Below are 23,097 nucleotides of genomic sequence, written 5' to 3'. Positions count from 1 at the left end.
AGTAAGTGAACCGGAGGCTACTCACCTGCCAGAGACTTCAGGGACAGAAGCGGGCGAAGGCAGAGCCGGAGGAGCCCCGGCGTGCACCACGCATGCTGGTGACCGGATGCCCGCTCAGCTCGGTTTAGCCCCAAGTTGGTAAATTTTCTCAGAATACTTTATCGAGCATCCAGAGATGGCAACTAGAGCTACGCTAAGTATTTGTTCAATGAGTGAAAACAAAACAAAACAAAAACCAGTGGCTGTAGCCACAGGTCACCTCCAGGCACCGGCTCAGCCCGACCCGCAGAACACGGCACCCTCTCATCTGCTCAAGTCTGCATTTCCGACCCCAGTGCCTGTCCCAGGACTCCCGAGACCTCAGGCTCTCCCCGTCCACGCACGGGCAGCGGAGCTCCCGCGGGTCCTCACTCGCTCACACGCATCCTGGGCCTCCTCTGCTTCCTCTTGCTGACAAACCGCGTGGAGCCACAGACCAACCTGCCTTCCCTTCCTCACGGCCTCCTCACCCTGCACCACCGTCGCCGGCCCTTTCGGCAACTCTACTGCAGTACGGACTCTTCACGGACAGAAAGATGCCCAAACCGTCTCCCACGACGGAGTGTGTCTTACTAGACTCAGCTCGTGTCGGGGCAGCAGGTGGACTGCTTACCCTGGTCATCCCAGATACATGAACACCTCCGTTCCTCAGCGCACACGGTCCGCACAAAGGACATGGCCTCACCCTCCTCGGCTTCCACGTCCAGCTCCGCACCCCGCCCCCCGCCCCGAAGACGCCTCCTTTCAGAGAGCTCAGTGGTGCCACTTCCTCCGCACCGCAGCGGGCAAGTCTGTCCTCGCCGCACCTCCCACGCTACGCCATGCCTCCAGGTGGGCTCCCCAGGCCTGGGCAATGAGGGGCCTCCAGCAGAGCTATCACGTTCCGTTCACCTTCCGGTTACACGGCCACCAAGCCAGCCCCGTAACAGCTACGAGATGTTCAATATACATGAACGTCCAGAATCCGTATTTATAAGATGCAGGGAATCAACGTTCTGACTCTAAATCGTTTAGAAAATATACGGTTTCACATCGAAGTGGTTTGCCAAGGACATTTTAAGCACTTAGATTTGACTCATAGTTGAGCAAATATGGTTCCAATTCAACTTGTTCCAGGTTTTAAGTAACATTTGGTTCAAGTCCCTCCTAAGAGCCAAAGTCCTACAACGACACAGAGAGAGCAGGGAGAAGAAGGGGGCGGATGTTTGTGAAAGAGGAAAGTGATCAATACTGGAAACAGCGGCCGTGATTCGGGCGCGCATCAGGGCCGCGCGGGGTGCAGCACCTGCACCTTCAGATCCAAGGCTCAGTCTCACCTCATAGCCACAGCAGGACGAGGATCCACCTCGGGGGTCGCGCATGGGGGCTGGTTAGGTTTAGTAAGATGCCCGCAGACCGGCCTCTGGAAGGCCAAGACCCTCAGCGCCCGCAGCTCGTCCAGGCCGGCCCAGACCGCTGGAACCCGCCTCCACTCTGCGGACGGAGCCCGGTCACCGGCTCCGCCTTCCCTGGCCTCTACGCTGGGCTCTGGGCGCTGAGACCCCCGGGTACCGGGAACCGCACACCCTCCAAAGAAGGCGGCCCTGAGAGAACCCACCCCCAGACATTCACCGGGATTCGCTCCCGAGCGGCGAGCGCGACACAGGACGCCCAACGGGACGGTTACTGCGCTCAGAAGCGCACAACCTCCTGCGGCAGAGCCTCTTCGGCGCTCCCGGGGGTCCCGTGACCGCCAAAGCCCGTCGGAAGATCGAAGACCGGGAGGGCCGGGAGGACGCACGCGGCCGCGGCCGCACACCCGCGGCGGTGCACTGCGCCCCCGGCAGCCCGGACCCGGGTCCTCGGGGAGCTCCAGCCCCTCACCGCGTCCCCTCCGGGAGCCCAGACACTCGGGGGGGCAGCAGGGAGGGCGCTCCCAGGCCGCATCTGCCCCAGAGGCTCGGACGCCCCACAGCGCCGGGACGCCGGCCCCCCACCAGGCGAGGCCGGCGACAACCCACGCTAGGCCCGGGCCCGGCCCCCCACGCCCTCCCTCCTCTCCGGCCACAAAGTAGCCCCTCCACGCCGTGCCCTCCCGAGCCCGCGCCCCGGGTGCCGCCCCCGCGGACGGTCCCAGCAGAGCGCGACCCGATCTCCGACCCTCCCCGCCCCTCCAGCTCCCCTACTCGCGGGTCCTGAAGACCACCGCCCCTCCAGCCCCCGGCCGCGGTCGCGGAGACCACCCCCGCGGCCCCTCGCCCCGCCAGCTGCCCCCACCCGCAGGTCCCCTGCGTCCCCTCCAGAAGGTCCGGCGGACCACCGCCAGGCCCGCGCCCCAGGTCGCTCCCGAAAGTACGCCAGACCCCTCCCCCCTCCCCGGGTCGCCGGCCTCCAGCGCGCCGGGTCCCTCATCCCCCGCCCCCCGTCCCCTCCGGCCACCGGCCTGCTCGGCGCCAGGTGGCCCGGCCTCCGCGCAGCCAGGCCGGCGGGGCCCGCACGTTTTGCGCCCGGGCGCGCGCCCGCGGCGGGAGCGGGTCCGGGTCGGGGACGCGGAGGGCTGCCGGCCGGCGGGCGGGGGCGGCGCGGTACCTGCGGGTCGATGTCGCCCACCGCGTAGTACTTGACCTCCCGGAACATCTCCTCGGGAACTTTGGGCGCCGGGTCCGACATGGTCGCGGCGGCCCGACGGCTCGGCGGCGGCTCCCGCCCCGCCCGGCGGGGCCCGCTCCCCAACGGCGCGGCCGGGGCCCGGTCCTGCGAGTCGGGCCCGCTCCCCCGCCCTCTGCGCCCCCGCCCGCGCCGAGCGGCCCAAGCGCGGGAGCCGCGCGCGCCCTGCGGGACGCACCATCCCGCCGGCCGCCGAGGGGGAGCGCCGAGGAGCCGGCGGCCAGTCGGCGCCGCCCCCGCTGCCGCCGCGGCTCGCGGCCCCGAGGGCAGGGGCAGCGCGCAGCCCGCTCCGCAGACCCGGAGCCCGTGGCCGCCGCCTCCCCGCGAGGGGGACCCCGGGGACGCGGAGAAACGAGCCCCCCCCCCGGTGCGGCCCAAGTGGGCCGGTCCCGGGGAAGAAGGGAACGCGGCGGCCCCTCCCGTCCGCACGCGCGGCCGCTCGAGCTGCGCAGGCGCGCGGCGGAGGGGGCGGGGCTTGCGGCCGGCGGCGGCGGCGCGAGGCCGCCTGGGGCTCCGGGGGAGCTCACTTCGCCGGCGGCTGCCGGACGGGACCTGGGGTAACTCCTCAGCGCCCGCGGCCGGGACGCGCCGGGTCCCAGCCGCCGGGTCCCCGCTGAGGGGCTGGCGTTGGACTGCGTCCGGGACCGAGAGCGCCCCGGGCTGGCTGGCCGAGGGCCCCAGGCCTCGCCGGCGGGCTGCTCCCCGTCGCACCCGCACCGCGCTCCTGCTGAGGGAGGCCTCGCCGTCCCCCCCACACCCCCCGGCCGCGGCCCGCCGTGACGCGCGCCCTCTGACGTCACCGTGCCGGCGCCCAAACGCGTCCTCGCCCTGACGTCACCTGGCGGCGCCGCGGAGCGGTGGGCGCGGGGGGCCGGGGAGTGCGGCGGGGAACCGGGGCCCGAGGACGCCCAGGCCTGCGCGGCCGCCCGCCGCCGAGTGAGGGACGTTCTCAAGTCGGCGCTACGGCAGTCGGTGCTTTAGGGACCCGGGAACGTCCGGAGCCGGGCGGGGTCTGCGGCGACAGGCGCTCGGGCTGCGGAGGACGGCGGACGGGGCAGGGCGGAGAGGCCCGGGTGCTGGGACCGTGGCCGGCGAGGAGCGGCCCGGAGGGGACGGCGCGGTGCGGGCTCGCGGCTCCCGCGCGCGCTGGGCAGCCGGCGCCTTCCGCCGGTGGCAGGTGGAAGCGCGAGGCCGGCCTGCAGGAGGGGCCGCTGCCCGCCGTCTGCGAGCCGGGCCGGTCCCTGCGACGTTCCCGTCCGTGCCAAGGCGCTGTCGGGGGGACGGACCCGCGAACCGGCGAGGAGTGTCCGCGCGGCCGCGTGGGCTCTCCGGCCGGCCGGAGCAGGACCGCCGCGCCCGCGCAGACTTGGTGGCGCAGCGCGCGCTCGGGGCTCGCGTGCGGGTTCGGTCTGCGCTGCGCGGAGGCCGGCCTGTCGTCCCCGGAGCCGCGCGGGCCGCGGGCAGGCCGGGGTCGCGCGGAGGAACGCTCGAGGCCGCGCTGAACACGCCTTCGCCGGGGACGAGTACGACGTGCGGCCGAGGTCTCCCGTCGGGCGGGGCGCGCTGGAGACGGACGCCCGGAGCCCCGGAGCGCGCCCGGTCCGCGGCACCGCCGTTGGCGGCTCCCGTCCCCACGAGGAGCTTGAGACTCCTGGAAGTTTGCGAAGCGGGGGACGTCCGTGCGCAGAGACGGGGGAAGAAGGCGGCGTTGGGGCTGCTCGGCTGCTTGGGCGAGAGCTCTTTCTCACGGCTGTTCTGGCGCCGAGAAGACGTCCCGGCGGAGGGCACGACCTCCGGGTCGGCAGCAGCTTTCCACCCGGCGCCCTGCGCGCCGACTCGCCGAGCTTCTCCCCGCCGGGCGCGAAGTGGTCACTTCGTTGCTCGCCCGCCTGCGGGGACCAAACCGGCTGCTTGGTGCTAATTTGGCAAAGAAGGCCCCACGTCTCGCATTTTCTGTTTTGCAAGTTCGAGAACCCCGGGCTACGAAGGTGAAGTTGACAAAGCAGAAGTGCGGGGGGTACTTAGTTTGCACCTACTGGTGGGAACTCGAGGCGTTCTGGAGAGAAGTCTTTGCGGCTGGCTTTTTACAGTACATCCCTGTACTGGATACGACTCAGCCTTGCGCTCCTATTTTGTTCGCCCACTGGTCACGCACCCCTTAAAGCTAGATGCTAGCCGTGTTTAGTAAACCTTCTGTCGGGGTTGACCGACGGCCACATTCGGCCCTTCTCATGAAAGGGGGTACTTCAGCTCGACGCACAGAGAGCCGGAGTTTTATGGCAGGAGAACCCGGGATCCCTCGAGGTGTTGTGGATGGGAAAGGTTCATTCAGCTGACACAGCACAATTGCCACCAGTGATCACTGAGCTATTCAATGTATAAACACTAGAAAACAGGGACGCCTGGGTGGCTCAGTCGCATTAGCATCTGCCTTCAGCTCAGGTCATGATCCTGGAGTTCCAGGATGGAGTCCCGCACTGGGCTCCCGGCTCAGCGGGAAGTCTGCTTCTCCCTCTGACCTCCCCCCCACCTCAAATAAATAAATAAAATCTTTAAAAAAAAAAAAAAAAAAGAAAACACAAAGGGAAGAGTGAATTACCCCAAATTCCATCCCCAAAACTACACCTGAACCCCTACCACACATCGTCCCACGTCAATATATTTTCTCCTTAAAAAAACTGTGCCACACATACTCTCAAGTTGCCACTGAAAAGAATCGCCCTTCCACCTGAGTGTACAGATGTGCGTTATTTAATGCATACACCAGTTTTTTAATGTACCTGAATTTAATCAACTCTTGCACATTTGTTGGCAGTGTAACAAAGTGCAGTGAAGCGGTCATCATAAAATACACAGTGGCTCTGCTCTCCGTCACACTGACGAAGATTTTAACACCCCCTCGAACTTCTGAGCCCTGCCCTTCTCTTTAGATCTATTTCCATCTCCAAGATCCTGCCCATGGGTCTCACTTCTTTAATAGGATACTCTGAGGATGAGAAACCTGAGGCCCAGAAATGTTCAGTAACTTGGCCATGATCACAGTTACTAGCAGGTCGTGGGTTAAATCCATCTTTTGGGGCCTACTCTAATCCATTCTTTAGAAGAATTAAAAGGAACAAGTTTAATTTCATAGAAATAGAAAAACTATAATCCCTAAAAATAATATGGTATGGAAAATTTAGCTTTGTATCAGCCAAAAATAGTCCACTGATGACATATTTTTGTGGCTAAGTCAATGCTTCCCTTGGAATTGGCTGAAGACGAAGAGATGGTCGTTACATCTAAGTTCAAAACTTCCCAATTTTAATGTCTTGTGTCAGTTTTAATTTTCTGATTTAATTAGTTTCCTAATTAGAAGGGGTTAAATTAATTAACCTCATTATTTACTATATATTTAATGATTTCTCCTCTATTGGGAGTTACTTAATTTTCAGTAATTGGAAAGCTTATGACAAGAGGGAATATTGCCAAGTTTTACACTTACTGCTTGATCAGTGGCAGAAACAGGACAAGCTGAAAGGGATTTTAGGTGAGATATGTACATTCAAAGGCCCTTTCCCCTTTGTTTTGAAACATGGTACATATGAAAACAGATTGGGATTCCACAATTTCTATCAAATTAGAACTTAGTGGATATATCCTTTGTTTAAAAGATATCCTAGGACATAGGATTTTAAAAGAAATAACCTTACCACATCATCTTACTTACAGACAATGAAATAATCATGAAGCTTTGACTAATGATAGATAATTATAATGGAAAAAAAGGCATACTGAAATTATCACCCATATAAATGACACACTAAAATATTCAGATTTTCCTTGGACTTGTTAACGGTCTACATCAATGGCATTTGGGACAACGCAGTAAAACCATGACCTAATAGCCATCTGGCTTGTGAAAACCAAATAGGCCTGTTCTTCCATGCCATGCTCTGGGGGGTCATAGGAAGAGGAGGAAGACACCCATTCTGGTGGGGAGCAGCAGCCTCAGCAGAGGCCCAGCCCAGAACCAACATGGTGAGACAGCAACTCTGACTTGAGGAGGAGGCTTTGGGTAGGGCTCTGGAAGGCTCCCGCCGAGAAGTGGATTGAAGACCTTCAGGAAAGAGCAGTGTAGGAAGAATAATGATCACCTGCAGTTCTCACAGATCAGAATCTGCCGTAGATCGGGGCTAAAACAGACAGTTGAAGCTGGTCTTCCGTTGGATCCCGTTTGGAAAATGCCTACCTACCCTGATCAGTGTAGAGCAGGCATGATACCACAGGAGTTCTACAGTACTTGAGAAGTGCTAGCTGCCCAGTGCTCCCTGCTCTGGTCCACACTTTCCGGACCTTCTCACTGCCTGTGGACCAGAGTTCAATCCCATTAGCCCCCATCAGCGAGCTCTGTGACCTCCTATTCCTCTGACATAGGCCCCATCCTTATTCCCCAGAACTGAGCTCCGCAGGCTTAAGTCTGCTACTCCCCTTCATTCATGGTCTCTTCCCACCATGCTGGACTATTGGACTTTGTTGAAGCACGGCCAGAACTCCATGGCTTTCTACAGACTGTCAATCTCTCCATCTGGAACAACCCTCTCCACTGAACTCACTGTGCAGAACTTACCTCTTCCTGTGGCCAAGATCAAACGCCCGTTTCTTGAAACATCTCTCACGCCTGGGGATAGATTTTTTTCTGGCCCCTTCTACTTATGATTACCAATAAATTATGTAAGCAGACGCTCTTTGGCATGGATCACAGATAGCTAACCCAACCAAGTATGAGAGAGTTTATTTATCTCAGCCCAACGTAACGGCTGGTGAGGACTATCTGTGAACCATTCCAAGGGCAAGGAGTAGGACAGGGTAGGGAACCTAAAATGTGAGAGCTTGCCTTCATCCCAATACTTAACATTTAAAATACCAAAAAGGCTTTATTTTTAAATACTTCTTCATCTTAACCCCACCCCCACCCACCCTCACATAAACCCTCCACTGCTAACTAAAACAAGTCTTATTTCCCTTAGCATGTGTTTCCCCCACTGTTTAATGTGGTGCTTGACGTCAAGTGGACAGTGGACACATATTTAAAGAGTAGATGGATACCTTTTGAATGAATTCTTATCACTGCTAAGGATTCTTCACCCTGGTTTTAAGGCATCAGGAAAGACAGTCATCATTGTGCAAACTTAAAACCTCACTCTACTCACAATGTTACTACGTTATTGGCTATTGGGTTTTATTTTACAGACGGGGAAATGTTGAGAGAGGTTAGGTCTTGGATCAGCAGAGTTTTTTGTGTGAGCAGCCAGGTTGAAAAGCTTTCAGGCGTCCTTGTCCCTGGAATATGTTTTGATTTCCTACCTTGGCTGCCGCAGGGAAAGCAGCCATAGACCATGTGCTTACCCCGGAGTAAGGCTGTGTTCCAATAGAACTTTATTTGCAAAACCAGGCAGTGGGCCAGATATAGCCTTTGGGCCTAGGTGTGCCAACTTGGGGTAGGGGTGGGGGATGGGGGAGTCCAAACTTGAAAGTGGAAGAAACAAAGACTGACACCCAACAGGTGTGAACTAAGCCACTGGCAGCATGGCCCCGGTCGTTGCGCTTTCTGCTTCACTCTGATAGCTCTGCGCTCTCGTGAGGTCTGTCTGAATGCTTGACCATCAGGAAAACAAGGGGATTAGGGCTAATTAATTAGTCCAGACTTTGAAATCCAGAGAGAAAAGGGCCTCATATTAAGTGCAAATCATCACCCTAAGTAATATATTTGTGGCACTTTCATTAAATTTTCTCTCAAATCTTGAAAAATATGTATCTCCTGGATGCCAACATTTTCATCCTAGCATAATTATGAAGCCTCCCCAAATAATCATTTTTCAGTTTGTGATACTCAGTGGGGCACAATGCCAGCTGCTGAGACCTGCCCGAGCTGTTTGAGACTTATTAGCACGGCACAGGTGAAAATGAGTCAAGACTTAGTGAAATTTGTTCATTGTATATTGAATATAAATGCCTATTGTGTAGTGATGCTCGTGGAAAAAAAGAAAAGCACTGACATGTAAAAGAAGTTAAAATAATCCAGCGTCTGTCAAGATAAATACAGGGGTTCTAGGAACCCTTTCACAAGATAGTGATAAAATCCATGTTTATTACCAAAAGGAAGCCAGACATTTCAACATGGGATAATTGTTTTTATGAACAACATGTTCACAAAGAGAAAATGGTTGCAAGATTAGGTACGTGGCCATTTCCTAACATGAACAAATATTTTGGACCTTAAGCTTAGAACAAATCTAGGGACTATGAATCTAAAAAAGCATCACTCTTTGTTTATGGACATTCAATTCCTAGTCAATTCTAAAGACACATTTTCTAAGAAATTAAAAGCCCAAATTAAAAACCCAATTACATTGGGGCACCTGGGTGGCTCAGTGAGTTAAACCTCTGCCTTCAGCTCAGGTCATGGTCCCAGGGTCCTGGGATCGAGTCCCGCATCGGGCTCTCTGCTCCGCGGGGAGCCTGCTTCCTCCTCTCTCTCTGCCTGCCTCTCTGCCTACTTGTGATCTCTCTTTCAAATAAATGAAAAAATCTTTTAAAATAAAATAAAAAATAAAAACCCAATTACATCAAAGTTCTGTTACTGTCCTCTGTTTCCTGAGTAGGATTTTAAAAGGGACACTTAACTCAGTCTAAATCCGTTCACCATGGGGCACCTGAGTGGCTCAGTTATTAAGTGTCTGCCTTCAGCTCAGGTCATAGGTCATCCCAGGGTCCCGGAATCCAGCCCCGCCTCAGGCTCCCTGCTTGGCAGGAAGCCTGCTTCTCCCTCTCCTGCTCCCCCTGCTTGTGTTCCCTCTCTTGCTTTGTCTCTCTCTCTCTCTGTCAAGTAAATAAACAAAATCTTAAATAAACAAACAAACCCGTTCATCTTCTGAGGCACCAAGGTGGCTCAGTCGGTTAAGTGTCCAACTCTTGATTTCAGCTCAGGTCATGATCTCGGGGCTGTGAGATCGAGCCCCTCATTGGGCTCTGTATTCTGTACTAGTCTGCTTCTCTCTCTCTCTCCCTCTGCCCCTCCCCTCCGCTCATTCTCTCTCTCCCTCTCTCTTTGTGTCTCACTCTAAAAAAAAAAAAAAAAATCAGTTCATCTTCCACTAAGCACACACTACTCCTTCAAAGACAGAGACCTCCGGAAGTATCTTACCAGCTGGGAGTATGGAGGCTACAGGACGAATCAGAAGGAAAGTTGAAGGATGGAAATAACTGGTGTACTTCAACGGTGTGGCACTGACTTTCTGCTATTTCCTAAGAAAACTCACGGGGGTAGGTATTGGGGGTATCCGTACTCATCTTGTTGCCATGTTGCTCCATACCCATAGAGAGAAAAGAAAGCAAACCCGTGACAAGCAGAGAGCAACCTCGAAGAACTCTACCCAGGCAAGCAGCTCAATGATCAACTGACTTAGTAGAATCTTGGGTAATTCTACCATGTTCTAAGTGAGAGAATTTACTTAATCTATTTGCCTATCTTTAGGAGCTCTGAGAACAATCACAAAAGTATAAAAAATGGTGTTGAGTTCCACGTTCCATTGCTATAGAAAATTTTCAACATATTGGAGGACATGATGTTTCATCATAACATCATAAACACTGGATTTTTATACCTAAGCTTTGTGACTTATGTATTTCATTCCATTTATCTACGTGCTCATTAGAATCAGAGAAAGAAGCTTCGTTTACACCTTCTTTAGCGGTGGTACTTACAGGAAGGTTCACCAGAGATCAGCGCTCTTGAAGCTCAATCCATTGATGTTGCCCGTTTGCCGCGAAGTATTCTTCCAGACAGTCCCTCCTCAGAACCCATGCTAGGAACGGTTGCTTATATCCTGAATCAGATACTTTCAGATATAAAAGTATTTTTTTTAAAGATTTGTTTATGTATTTGACAGAGAGAGACACAGCGAGAGAGGGAACAAAAGCAGGGGGATTCAGAGAGGGAGAAGCAGGAGCCCCTTGGAGCAGGGAGCTCAATGCAGGGCTGAATCCCAGACTCCGGGATCATGACCTGAGCTGAAGGCAGACGCTCAACGACTGAGCTACCCACGTGCCCCTCAGATATAAAAGTATTAATTCCAGTCTTCGTGATGCTGAATGAAGATCCAAAAATTCAAATAAAAATGAGAGGCTCTGCCAAGATTTGAGGGTGGGCCACGTCAAGATTTTCCTTTCCTCCCTCCTCTGTACTCTCTCCTCGGCTTTCTTCCATGGTGCTCACTGATCCTCTTCTGTCTTGCTTGACTCGGTGTCATGCTTCTTCTGCATTTCTGTGGTGCTCAGACGAGAGGCTTGGAGAAGTTGGGGTTGGTAAGGTAAAACGTGCCGGAGGAAGGTTCCACCCAGGAGGAACAGGACTCTTTTCACCTTGTATCTTGCAATAATAATTGTGTTCATAATAATCAAACATTTGTCCAGATATCCATCCTTACTGGCAAAAAGGAAAAAAAAAAAGCTTGCTTATTCATACTGCCTCTTCATGTCCTTGACGGGCTTCTGTTACCACCAGCTTCTCAGAACTGACTTCCTCTTATTCCATCCCATAGTGATATAGGGACACCCACTGCTGCCTTCCAGCTGGCTTGTCTATCCCTCTTTTTACACCTTATGACTCCATATCTACCGGGAGTTCTGGGGACACTTAGTACCCCGTGGCCTGCGGTTAGAGCCAGTGGGGTGCTGTGACGACCAAGACCAGCCCAGGTGCTTTCGAAGGGCAAAGGAATCACAGAACGGAGAGCAGGAGAAGGTAGTTATGAATTCCAGCTGTGGCCATGGGAGCAGCTGCAAAACAATAAGGTCCAGTCACTATAATAAATTCCCTGTATATCTCGTGGTTGCTCCGCTTCTCTGAGTAAACCTAGATCCAGGGTATGTAATACATGAATTCATGTGCATAGCCGACTCCTGCCCTCTTCTCAGATTAGAACAGAGAACTTCCTTTCTGACTCTAAAGCTTAGATTCTATCCCACCTGTTTACATCGTGAGTCATCTAACAACCACTCTTTCTCTCCCTCTCAGCCTCTCTTTATTGGGTCTCCCAAAAGGCTTTTGTTGTTGTTGTTGTTGTTGTTGTTGTTAAGATTGATTGATTGATTCGAGGGAGAAAGTGTGAGTGCACACGTCGGGAGGAGCAGAGGGCAAGGGAGAGAATCTTCAAGCAGACCCCATGCTGAGCTCAGAGCCCAGCTCGGAGCTGGATCTCATGACTCTGAGATCGTGACCTGAGCCAAAATCAAGAGTTGTCTGCTTAACAGAATGCACCACCCAGGTGACCCCTAAAAGCTTTTATTTATTTTTTTTAAAGATTTTATTGATTTATTTGACAGAGAGAAATTACAAGTACAATGAGAGGCAGGCAGAGAGAGAGAGAAGGAAGCAGGCTCCCTGCTGAGCAGAGAGCCCGATGCGGGACTCGATCCCAGGACCCTGGGATCATGACCCGAGCCGAAGGCAGCGGCTTAACCCACTGAGCCACCCAGGCGCCCCCCCCAAAAGCTTTTAAATAAGCTCGTGCTGGGGCCCCTGGGTGGCTGAGTCGGTTAAGTGTCTGCCTTGGACTCAGGTCATGATCCCAGGGTCCTGGGATCGAGTCCTACATTGGGCTCTCTGCTCAGTGGGGAGCCTGCTTCTCCCTCTCCCTCTGCCTGCCGCTCCCCCTGCTTGTGTTCTCTGTGTGTGTGAAATAAATAAATAAAATCTTTTAAAAATTTGTTTAAAATTAACTTGTGCTTTTAAACATTACCACTTAATAAAGTCCAACCTTTCTCTTAGCCCGTATCCCTGAGCCACCGCAGAAGCACCTCACAGCAGAACTGGCGTGTGAGTTAGAAAAGGTTGTGGGCCATGGGGATTTCAAACGCTGCTGCAGGAGAATCCAGACATAAAATACAAGACTGGAGGGGCAAGCATAAAAAGACAACCATCTCCTCCATCCTTGTGCCCTTCTCTCGAGATTCAAAGTCAACGATGGGAGCACCTGTCAAACCTGCCTTGATGCTTCTCCTCTCTGTACACCACGGCCGCAACAGAGGCCTGGAGTCTTTCAGTACCTCCAATATGGGCCGGTGTCTGGATTTCTTTTTCCTCTAGCAGCTGTCCATGGTGGGGGATGGCGACCACACTCTGGAACTGAGGTTTTGTCTTAGCAAAAGGAAAACGGGGGCGCCTGGGTGGCTCAGTGGGTTAAGCCGCTGCCTTCGGCTCAGGTCATGATCTCAGGGTCCTGGAATCGAGCCCCGCATCGGGCTCTCTGCTCAGCGGGGAGTCTGCTTCCTCCTCTCTTTCTCTGCCTGCCTCTCTGCCTACTTGTAATCTCTCTCTGTCAAATAAATAAATAAAATCTTTAAAAAAAAAAAAAAAGGAAAACGATCTGTGGCAGCAAATTAGTGAGTCTTTTCTACTTTCTCTACTTACACAGGTAATCAAAATACGGTTGTGAATCTGTCTGCCCCCATTTATTTAAAAAATGTAATTGTAGGACTAATTTCCACTGAGTATGTCTTGGCATGCCTCCAAGTTAATATGGATGCTTCTAACTTAAAAAAAGTTATGTAGTTCCTATCATGGTTCTACCATAATTAATTAAACTAAAACCCGAATGCCCACTTAAACAGAGAGCTCTAGTTTTTTGTAACCACATATAACACAGCAATAAACAGCTTTGAACTACAACTAAGAACTGGTGCTTTCCAGCGAAGGAAACAGTCAACAAAACAAAGAGGCATGGGGCGCCTGGGTGGCTCAGTGGGTTAAGCCGATGCCTTCGGCTCAGGTCATGATCTCGGAGTCCTGGGATCGAGTCCCACATCGGGCTCTCTGCTCAGCAGAGAGCCTGCTTCCCTCTCTCTCTGCCTGCCTCTCCATCTACTTGTGATTTCTCTCTGTCAAATAAATAAATAAAATCTTTAAAAAAAACAAAACAAAACAAAAAAAAACAAAAAAAAAACAAAGAGGCAACCCACAGAATAGGAGAAGATATTCACAAATGACACTGTAGACAAAGGGCTGGTATCCAAGATCTATAAAGAACTCCTCAAAAAACTGATAAGTCAAAAAATGGGCAGAAGACATGAACAGACACATCTCCAGTGAAGACACACAAACAGCTAACACACACATGAAAAAATGTTCATCATCATTAGCCATCAGGGAGATTCAAATCAAAACCACATCGAGATACCACCTTACACCAGTTAGAATGGCCAAAATTAGCAAGACAGGAAACAACGCATGTTGGAGGGGATGTGGAGAAAGGGGAAGCCTCTTACACTGTTGGTGGGAATGCAGGTTGGTGCAGCAACTTCAGAAAACTGTGTGCAGATTCCTCAAGAAATTAAAAATAGAGCTTCCTTATGACCCTGCAATTGAACTACTGGGTATTTATCCCAAAGATACAGATGGAGTGAAAAAAAGGGCCATCTGTAACCCAACGTTCATAGCAGCAATGGCCACAGTCGCCAAACTGTGGAAAGAACCAAGATGCCCTTCAATAGACGAATTGATAAGGAAGATGTGGTCCATATACACTATGATGTATATGTATATGTATGATGCCTCCATCAGAAAGAATCAATACCCAACTTATGCATCAGCATGGACGGGACTGGAGGAGATTGTGCTGAGTGAAATAAGTCAAGCAGAGAGAGTCAATTATCATATGGTTTCACTTACTTATGGAACATAAGGAATAGCATGGAGGACACTAGGAGAAGGAAGGGAAAAGTGAAAGGGGGAATCAGAAAAGGAGACGAACCAAGAAAGGCTGTGACTCTGAGAAACAATCTGAGGGTTTTGGAGGGGAGGGCGGTGGGGGGTTGGGAGGGCCTGGTGGTGGGTACTAAGGAGGGCACAAATTGCATGGAGCCCTGTGTGTGGTTCTTGAACAAGGAATATTGGAACACTGTATCAAAAACTAATGATTGGGAGGGAGACAAGAGGGGAGTCAAGATGGCGGAGAAGTAGCAGGCTGAGACTACTTCAGCTAGCAGGAGATCAGCGAGATAGCTTATCTAAAGATTGCAAACACCTGCAAATCCATCGGCAGATAGAAGAGAAGAAGAGAAGAATTCTGAAACAGAAAAACAACCACTTTCTGAAAGGTAGGACCGGCGGAGAAGTGAATCCAAAGCAACGGGAAGATAGACCCCGGGGGGAGGGGCCAGCTCCCGGCAAGTGGCGGAGCAATGGAGCACAAAATCAGGACTTTTAAAAGTCTGTTCCGCTGAGGGACATCACTCCAGAGGCTAAACCGGGGCGAAGCCCACACAGGGTCAGTGTGGCCTCAGGTCCCGCAGGGTCACAGAAGGATCGGGGGTGTCTGAGTGTCGCAGAGCTTGCGGGTATTGGAACGGGAAAGCCGGCTACAGAGACAGAGCCGACAGTAAGCTCGCAGCTCGGGGTGACCTTGAACCGGTCGCAGGCTCGGTGAGCTCGGAGCGCGGCCGGAGGTCAGGCAGATGGGAGTGACTGGGCGCTGTTCTCTGAAGGCGCACTGAGGAGTGGGGCCCTGGGCTCTCGGCTCCTCCGGGCCGGAGACCAGGAGGCCACCATTGTATTCCCGTCCTCCGGGAGTCTAGGAAAGCGCTCAGGGAACAAAAGCTCCTGAAAGCGAACCCAAGCGGATTACTCACCCCGGCCCCTGGTAAGGGCGGTGCAATTCTGCCTGGGGCAAAGACACTTGAGAATCACTACACCAGGCCCCTCCCCCAGAAGATCAACAAGAAATCCAGCCAGGACCAAGTTCACCTACCAAGGAGTGCGGCTTCAATACCAAGGAGAGCAGCAGAATTCCAGAGGAGAGGAGAAAGCAAAGCACGGAACTCATGGCTTTCTCCCTGTGATTTTTTTAGTCTTGCAATTAATTTAATTTTTTTCTTTTTCATTTTTTTTCTCTTCTTCTGCTATAATTTTTTTTAACTTTTACCCTTTTCTTTTTTAACGTTTTTTAATTAGTTTATCTAATATATATATTTTTTCTTTTTTATATTTTTCTTTATTCGTTTTCTTTTTTTTAATTCTTTTTTTTTTCTTTCTTTCTTTTTGAACCTCCTTTTATCCCCTTTATTCCCCCTCACGATTTGGGATCTCTCCTGATTTGGTTAAAGCATGTTTTCCTGGGGTTGTTGCCACCCTTTTAGTATTTTACTTGCTCCTTCATATACTCTTATCTGGACAAAATGACAAGGTGGAAAAATTCACCACATAAAAAGAACAAGAGGCAGTACCGAAGGCTAGGGACCTAATCAATACAGACATTGGTACTATTCAGATCTAGAGTTCAGAATGACAATTCTCAAGGTTCTAGCTGGGCTTGAAAAAGGCATGGAAGATATTAGAGAAACCCTCTCAGGAGATATAAAAGCCCTTTCTGGAGAAATAAAAGAACTAAAATCTAACCAAGTTGAAATCAAAAAAGCTATTAATGAGGTGTAATCAAAAATGGAGGCTCTCACTGCTAGGATAAATGAGATAGAAGAAAGAATTAACGATATAGAAGACCAAATGACAGAGAATAAAGAAGCTGAGCAAAAGAGGGACAAACAGCTACTGGACCACGAGGGGAGAATTCGAGAGATAAGTGACACCATAAGACGAAACAACATTAGAATAATTGGGATTCCAGAGGAAGAAGAAAGAGAGAGGGGAGCAGAAGGTATACTGGAGAGAATTATTGGGGAGAATTTCCCCAATATGGCAAAGGGAATGAGCATCAAAATTCAGGAGGTTCAGAGAACACCCCTCAAAATCCATAAGAATAGGTCCACACCCCGTCACCTAATAGTAAAATTTACAAGTCTTAGTGACAAAGAGAAAATCCTGAAAGCAGCCCAGGAAAAGAAGTCTGTAACATACAATGGTAAAAATATTAGATTGGCAGCTGACTTATCCACAGAGACCTGGCAGGCCAGAAAGAGCTGACATGATATTTTCAGAGCACTAAATGAGAAAAACATGCAGCCAAGAATACTATATCCAGCTAGGCTATCATTGAAAATAGAAGGAGAGATTAAAAGCTTCCAGGACAAACAAAAACTGAAAGAATTTGCAAACACCAAACCAGCTCTACAGGAAATATTGAAAGGGGTCCTCTAAGCAAAGAGAGAGCCTACAAGTGGTAGATCAGTAAGGAACAGAGACAATACACAGTAACAGTCACCTTACAGGCAATACAATGGCACTAAATTCATATCTCTCAATAGTTACCCTGAATGTTAATGGGCTAAATGTCCCAATCAAAAGACACAGGGTATCAGAATGGATAAAAAAACAAAACCCATCTATATGTTGCCTCCAAGAAACTCATTTTAAGCCCGAAGACACCCCCAGACTTAAAGTGAGGGGGTGGAACAGAATTTACCATGCTAATGGACATCAGAAGAAAGCAGGGGTGGCAATCCTTATATCAGATCAATTAGATTTTAAGCCAAAGACTATAATAAGAGATGAGGAAGGACACTATATCATACTCAAAGGGTCTGTCCAACAAGAAGATCTAACAATTTTAAATATCTATGCCCCCAATGTGGGAGCAGCCAACTATATAAACCAATTAATAACAAAATCAAAGAAACACATCAACAATAATACAATAATAGTAGGGGACTTTAACACTCCCCTCACTGAAATGGACAGATCATGCAAGCAAAAGATCAACAAGGAAATAGAGGCCTTAAACGACACACTGGACCAGATGGACATCACAGATATATTCAGAACATTTCATCCCAAAGCAACAGAATACACAGTCTTCTCTAGTGCACATGGAACATTCTCCAGAATAGAGCACATCCTCGGTACTAAATCAAAAGATTGGGATCATTGCCTGCATATTTTCAGACCACAATGCTCTGAAGCTAGAACTCAACCACAAGAGGAAGTTTGGAAAGAACCCAAATACATGGAGACTAAACAGCATCCTTCTAAAGAATGAATGGGTCAACCGGGAAATTAAAGAAGAATTGAAAAAAATCATGGACAAATGATAATGAAAATACAACTGTTCAAAATCTGTGGGACACAACAAAGGCAGTCCTGAGAGGAAAATATATAGCGGTACAAGCCTTTCTCAAGAAACAAGAAAGGTCTCAGGTACACAACCTAACCCTACACCTAAAGGAGCTGGAGAAAGAACAAGAAAGAAACCCTAAGCCCAGCAGGAGAAGAGAAATCATAAAGATCAGAGCAGAAATCAATGAAATAGAAACCAAAAAAACAATAGAACAAATCAACGAAACTAGGAGCTGGTTCTTTGAAAGAATTAATAAAATTGATAAACCCCTGCCCAGACTTATCAAAAAGAAAAGAGAAAGGACCCAAATAAATAAAATCATGAATGAATGAGGAGAGATCAAAACTAACACCAAAGAAATACAAACTATTTTAAGAACATACTATGAGCAACTCTACGCCAACAAATTTGACAATCTGGAAGAAATGGATGCATTCCTGGGAGGGAGACAAACCATAAGTGACTCTTAATCTCACAATACAAACTGAGGGTTGCTGGGGGGAGGGGGTTTGGGAGAGGGGGGTGAGGCTATGGACATTGGGGAGGGTATGTGCTAGGATGAGTACTGTGAAGTGTGTAAACCTGGCGATTCACAGACCTGTACCCCTGGGGATAAAAATACATTATATGTTTATTAAGAAACAAACAAACAAAAAACAAAAAAACTAATGGTGTACTGTATGGTGACTAATGTAATACAATAATAAAAATATAAAAATACTGGCACTTTCATTTCCATAAAATTGAACTTTGATTCTTTGAGAAGGACTGCTGGGTTGCATAATATGCACATTGTTAATTTTAATAGCTCTTCCTTCTCTGTTGGGGATTATTTCCTTTCAAAATTGCATTTCCACCAACAATTTTCATTACTATCAGCAATGGGTAGGATAACTCATTTCCCTACACGCTCACCAATTTGGGATGTTATGTTATTTTTCTCCCATCAAATTAGCAAAATGAAAACAATTTTTAAAAAGTAAACTACAACATTTCCCGATCTGCAAGTAAGATTGGGCACCTTTTTGTGTCTTAATTTGGTTTTAGCACAGCAGTTATGCTCATTTGTAAGTCACATTCTCTGCCAGGAGTGCTTTGCAAATTCAACCCTCCTACGATGTCCTTGGTGGCAAGTGTGTGTTTAAGAGGGTGAAATTTATATACATCTACAAATTTGTACATTTACAGACATCTACACACGTGTATGGAAGACATGTAGCAAGATAGTTACTTTGGTGAGCCGAGGTTACGGTGTACCCATTCTCATTCTATTATTCTTTCAACTTTCCTGGAAGCTTGAACATTTTTCAAAATCGACGGTGGGATAAAGGTGGCCTCTTCAGTTGGGAGTGTGCTATATTTTGCGTCTCTGGGTTTTCCAAGACTCAGACACTGTGGCCTCCAAAAAAATGCTGCTTACAGAAAGATCTGCTTTTATTTTACCCCCCAAAGACTCCGTAGCTAGTCTTTGGAAGCTGTCATTGCGGCAACCACCTGGAGATGAGCACAGCTCGACGCAGCCGGCGGGGGCAGATCTAGAGCAGGGCTAACAGCTGCGGGTAGCAGGAGTGAAGGCTGGGAGCCACAGCAGGCTCTGGTCTAGTCTACTAATTGGCTTAAAGACTCTGCAGCACATAAAGCTTAATCAGCACAGAGAGAGCAGGGTCCCAAGCCATGACGGCACGAGCAATGGCACCTACTGAAAGTTCCCACACGACAGGGGTCCTTGGTTCTTAAACACGACACCTTGATTATCAGCGGAGCACAGACGGCATTGAGAAGCACAGTCCCCACCTGTAGGGGCCACACCCCCACCTTCAGCTCTTGGGGAAGGCGCCGTTTGGCCGATCGGCAGGATGAAAGCCGGGCCCAGAACGCCGAACGGTAATGGTCCCCGAGAAGTGAGGCCGCACGGCCATCCCCTGAAATGCAGAGCTCATTCTGCCAGCACCACTTTGAGGACCGTAGAGGTCAAGATTTTGAGAGTTCTAGGATGGAGGAGGGCTAGATTATGGAGTAAAAGGGCAAATCTGTGGTACAAATCTTCTATCACGAGATTTAAGTATCAATTATTGAATAGCAGGAGAAGTCACAGAGCAGAGCTGCAATCATGGTAAGTTTCCCCGCTTGACTGTCACCCCTGACCCTCTGTCCTCCGCTTGCTCTGCTATACAGACCAGAAGGCTTCACACGACATTTCCTAGCTTCTTCCATAGCAAGCATTCGTCACGTGCGGCCGTGCTGGCCCGTCCACGCTGAGCAGAAGGCTCCCGCGGAGGAAATCTGCACTCCTGGCTCACCGGTACAGGTGCAGAGGGCGAAGGCAGAGCTGAGCAGAACTTCGTTCTCCTTTGCTAACCTTCTCTTTCTTCTGGGAGAAGGACGCGGTGCTGGGATGTGGAGCAGGCAATGCGGAAGCAGGAGGTGGTGAGCCGGCCGGCGGGGCGTGGTGGGGTTCAGACAGAGCTGCGTCCTCGGAGATCTTGCTGTCACTGCTCTAACCCTAGGCTTCCGGGAGGTCATCCCAGTTTGGAACCACTGCTCACGAGGCATTCAGTTACCTGTAGCTAACCACATTCTTGGTTCCCTACGATCATTTTAAAACGACTACAAAATAACACCTAGAGTAGCAGATGGTTGACATCGGCATAGACATTACGGTTTTAAAATTTTATTATGATCTATCGAAGGAGGGTAAAATTTGATTTTGCTAAGAGGAGTGGAATCTATGACATTCTCAATATTGTTTTAAATAAATGCTTTCATACTAATCATGAGTTCTCTGTTCTGCTGAAGGCAGTTGTTGCTGGAGGAGGTAATTAATGTGAAAGGGACTGTTTTAAACTGGAAGGTACTGAGCAGCTCTCTCCACTGAATTTTCTATTAAAGTGTAAGGAAATATGATGCGTAATGTATAGTAACACGCACACGTCCTACATGTACAGCTGGAAGAGAGTCACGAGGTAGGCGCACTTTGTAGCCAATAAGCACCGGAACACAACCCCGTTCTGGTCACTCCGCGCCCCCACCAGCCACAGCTAACGATCCTGATTTCTGATGCCCTGGACTCACTTTCCTGTGGGTCGAATTGTATAAATGGAATTTCACAGTAAGCAGGACCCTGCACCTGTTGTCCTTTGCTCAAAATTCTGGGCGATCCGTCCTGGCTGTGGTTTTCGTAGGGCGTCTGCTCGTCTGCGGTGCCGCCTGGGACCCCATGGAGAAGCGGCCAGTTTACTCGCGGAACTACCCACGGATAAGGTGATAAAGTGGGGACATTGGTTCAAGAGGGTGTCATGGGGGACTCTGTATCAGAGGCTCAGAACTTCTCTGAGTCCTCGGAGAGTCGTGCTGCCGGAGACCCTGCAGGCAGAAAGGACGGAGCCCTATGTGCGGCAGAACGGCCGCCCTCCGCGGGTGGCCAGATCCAGCGTGGGTGGGTCTGGGACACTGTCCAGGTGGCTGGTGGGTCCCCTCAGTGGACGGTCCTGATGTGGAGCCCACACTGGTCTCTGTTTGCAGGCTGGCTCCTGGGCAGTGGCGGTAACTGAATGAGGCTTGGGGGGTGGGGGTCTGTCCTGTTCTACCACGGCTTCTCCATGCAGCCGTTGGCCTGCGCCCGGTGGGCCAGTGACAGAGGATGACTGTCCCCAGCTGGCTGGGACATTCTGCTCAGGATTTCATCCTGCGTGGTTGCCCTCTGGAGCACGTTCAAAGTAACTGAAAAAGGGAGAGAGACGTTCTCATTGGCTGTGTGTCCCTGTGGTTCCCCCACATGCTGCTTTCGCGGGGCCACCTTCTTCCCGCCTCCCCGCTTCCTGGCCTTCAGAGCCTGCTCACGAGTCTTCCCATATTCTTACTTCAGGCCACTTCTCTTTCCACACCAAATGGATAATGAGGAACAGCACCCGGAGCCCCGTCTGGTGGGAGGTACCGTGTTTCAAGGCCACCCGGAGCGAGGCCATGCGCAGCAGCGGTCTTTCCTCTGGCTCGGGCCAACGCCAAGTGACGCGTCTGTGTGACCCTGTCCCAGCCTTTCTCACAGCCCGTCAGCGGGTCAGGCAGCCACAGCTTTGAGCTGAGGAGCAGGTGCACTGCGGTGATGACAGGGTCGGGCGGTCTAGGGTACCCGTTTGTGGAGCTTGCTTATGTCTCTAGCTCTGCTCTGGAGCATTTCCATTTTAGACTCTTTTGCTGCCGGGCCCCCCCAGTCTTGTGGGTGGGGCTGGAGATTCGGGTCACAGTGGCTGTTTGTTCTAGCGCTACTTCACGTCCTGTGCTTGGATGCTCTCTCCCCACCGAACCGCTGGTGCACCATGAGCTGCCGTTCCAATGGCGTAAGGCTTTGTGCAGATGGCCTGACTTCTTATCAGAACCCTAGGAGTTCATACGGCGACTCCTTCACTGGTGCTCACTACAAAGTCTACACGGAGTCTCTTCCCATCCTGGGTACATCTAGTACCATAAGGCCTGCCAAGTCTCAAGGCCCAAGCCGAAGGGCCACTTTCCCTGCCCCCAGGACCTCTGGTAGATCCCTCTCCTGCTCTCAGCCCCAACCAGAGCAGGCCGCCTCTTCGTGTCACTGGGCGTATGAATCAGAGCCGTGTTCTCAAGTGTGGAATGTGGTGCCCGTGGCATCCAAATGCCTACCATGGGATTCTGCTCCCCTTCCAGTGGACCAGTCTCGGATGTGGCACTTTTTTTTTACTTGGGAAGGAGTGTTCTGTCACATCCCCGAGAACTAGACCCCTAACATCTTCCCTGATAGAGCAGCTGTCTGGATCCTGGAAGGGTCTGGCCCTGCCCTCTGCAGCACACGCGTTACCAAGGACTAGCAAATGGCCATCCGGTCCTCTCGATACTCTGTGTTAACACAGAGGACCAGTGTGACCTTCTGATGAAGGCACAACAGCACTTCTCAGCGCTGGTCTCAGGGCTCTGTTACATTCTGCAGAATGACTGGGGCTCCCAAAGAGATTTTACTTCCATGAGTTCTACCTGTGTATACTTACTGGAAGATAAATTTAAGTGGACATTGAGACTTATTTGTGTATTAATCTGTTAACAATAGTAATTGCTGGGCGCCTGGGTGGCTCAGTGGGTTAAGCATCTGCCTTCGGCTCAGGTCATGATCTCAGGGTCCTGGGATCGAGCCCCGCATCGGGCTCTCTGCTCAGCAGGGAGCCTGCTTCCTCCTCTCTCTCTGCCTGCCTCTCTGCCTACTGTGATCTCTCTATGTCAAATAAATAAATAAAATCTTAAAAAAAAAAACAAAAAAAAACAATAGTAATTGCTAGTATAGTAATAGTATATACTATATATACTACATATACTATAGTAATAGTAATAATAATAGTAGTAGTAA

The 23,097-nt window shown here is 50.8% G+C and overlaps 1 protein-coding gene across 4 annotated transcripts in view; it reads right to left on the bottom strand.

Annotated features, from left to right (window-relative positions):
- The window catches only part of PAXIP1 (PAX interacting protein 1), a 123,242-nt gene that overhangs the window by 44,332 nt on the left and 55,813 nt on the right, over positions 1 to 23,097 (bottom strand). Inside the window, exon 1 of one of the 4 annotated variants that reach the window (XM_032305837.1) lies at positions 2,608 to 2,839. The exons of 2 other annotated variants lie outside the window; for them this stretch is intronic. In XM_032305837.1, coding sequence (XP_032161728.1) covers positions 2,608 to 2,688 — 81 coding nt within the window. In that variant the 5' untranslated portion in view covers positions 2,689 to 2,839. Of the gene's footprint in view, positions 1 to 25; positions 300 to 2,607; positions 2,840 to 23,097 lie in introns of those variants that run through there. One more of the 4 variants, XM_032305838.1, reaches the window with a different exon arrangement.

The sequence above is a fragment of the Mustela erminea genome, chromosome 11 (genome assembly GCF_009829155.1).
Source record: "Mustela erminea isolate mMusErm1 chromosome 11, mMusErm1.Pri, whole genome shotgun sequence".
NCBI classification, from domain to species: Eukaryota; Metazoa; Chordata; class Mammalia; order Carnivora; family Mustelidae; genus Mustela; species Mustela erminea.
The sequence above is the reverse complement of the archived record's forward strand: the minus strand, read 5'-3'. Positions and strand labels throughout refer to the sequence as shown.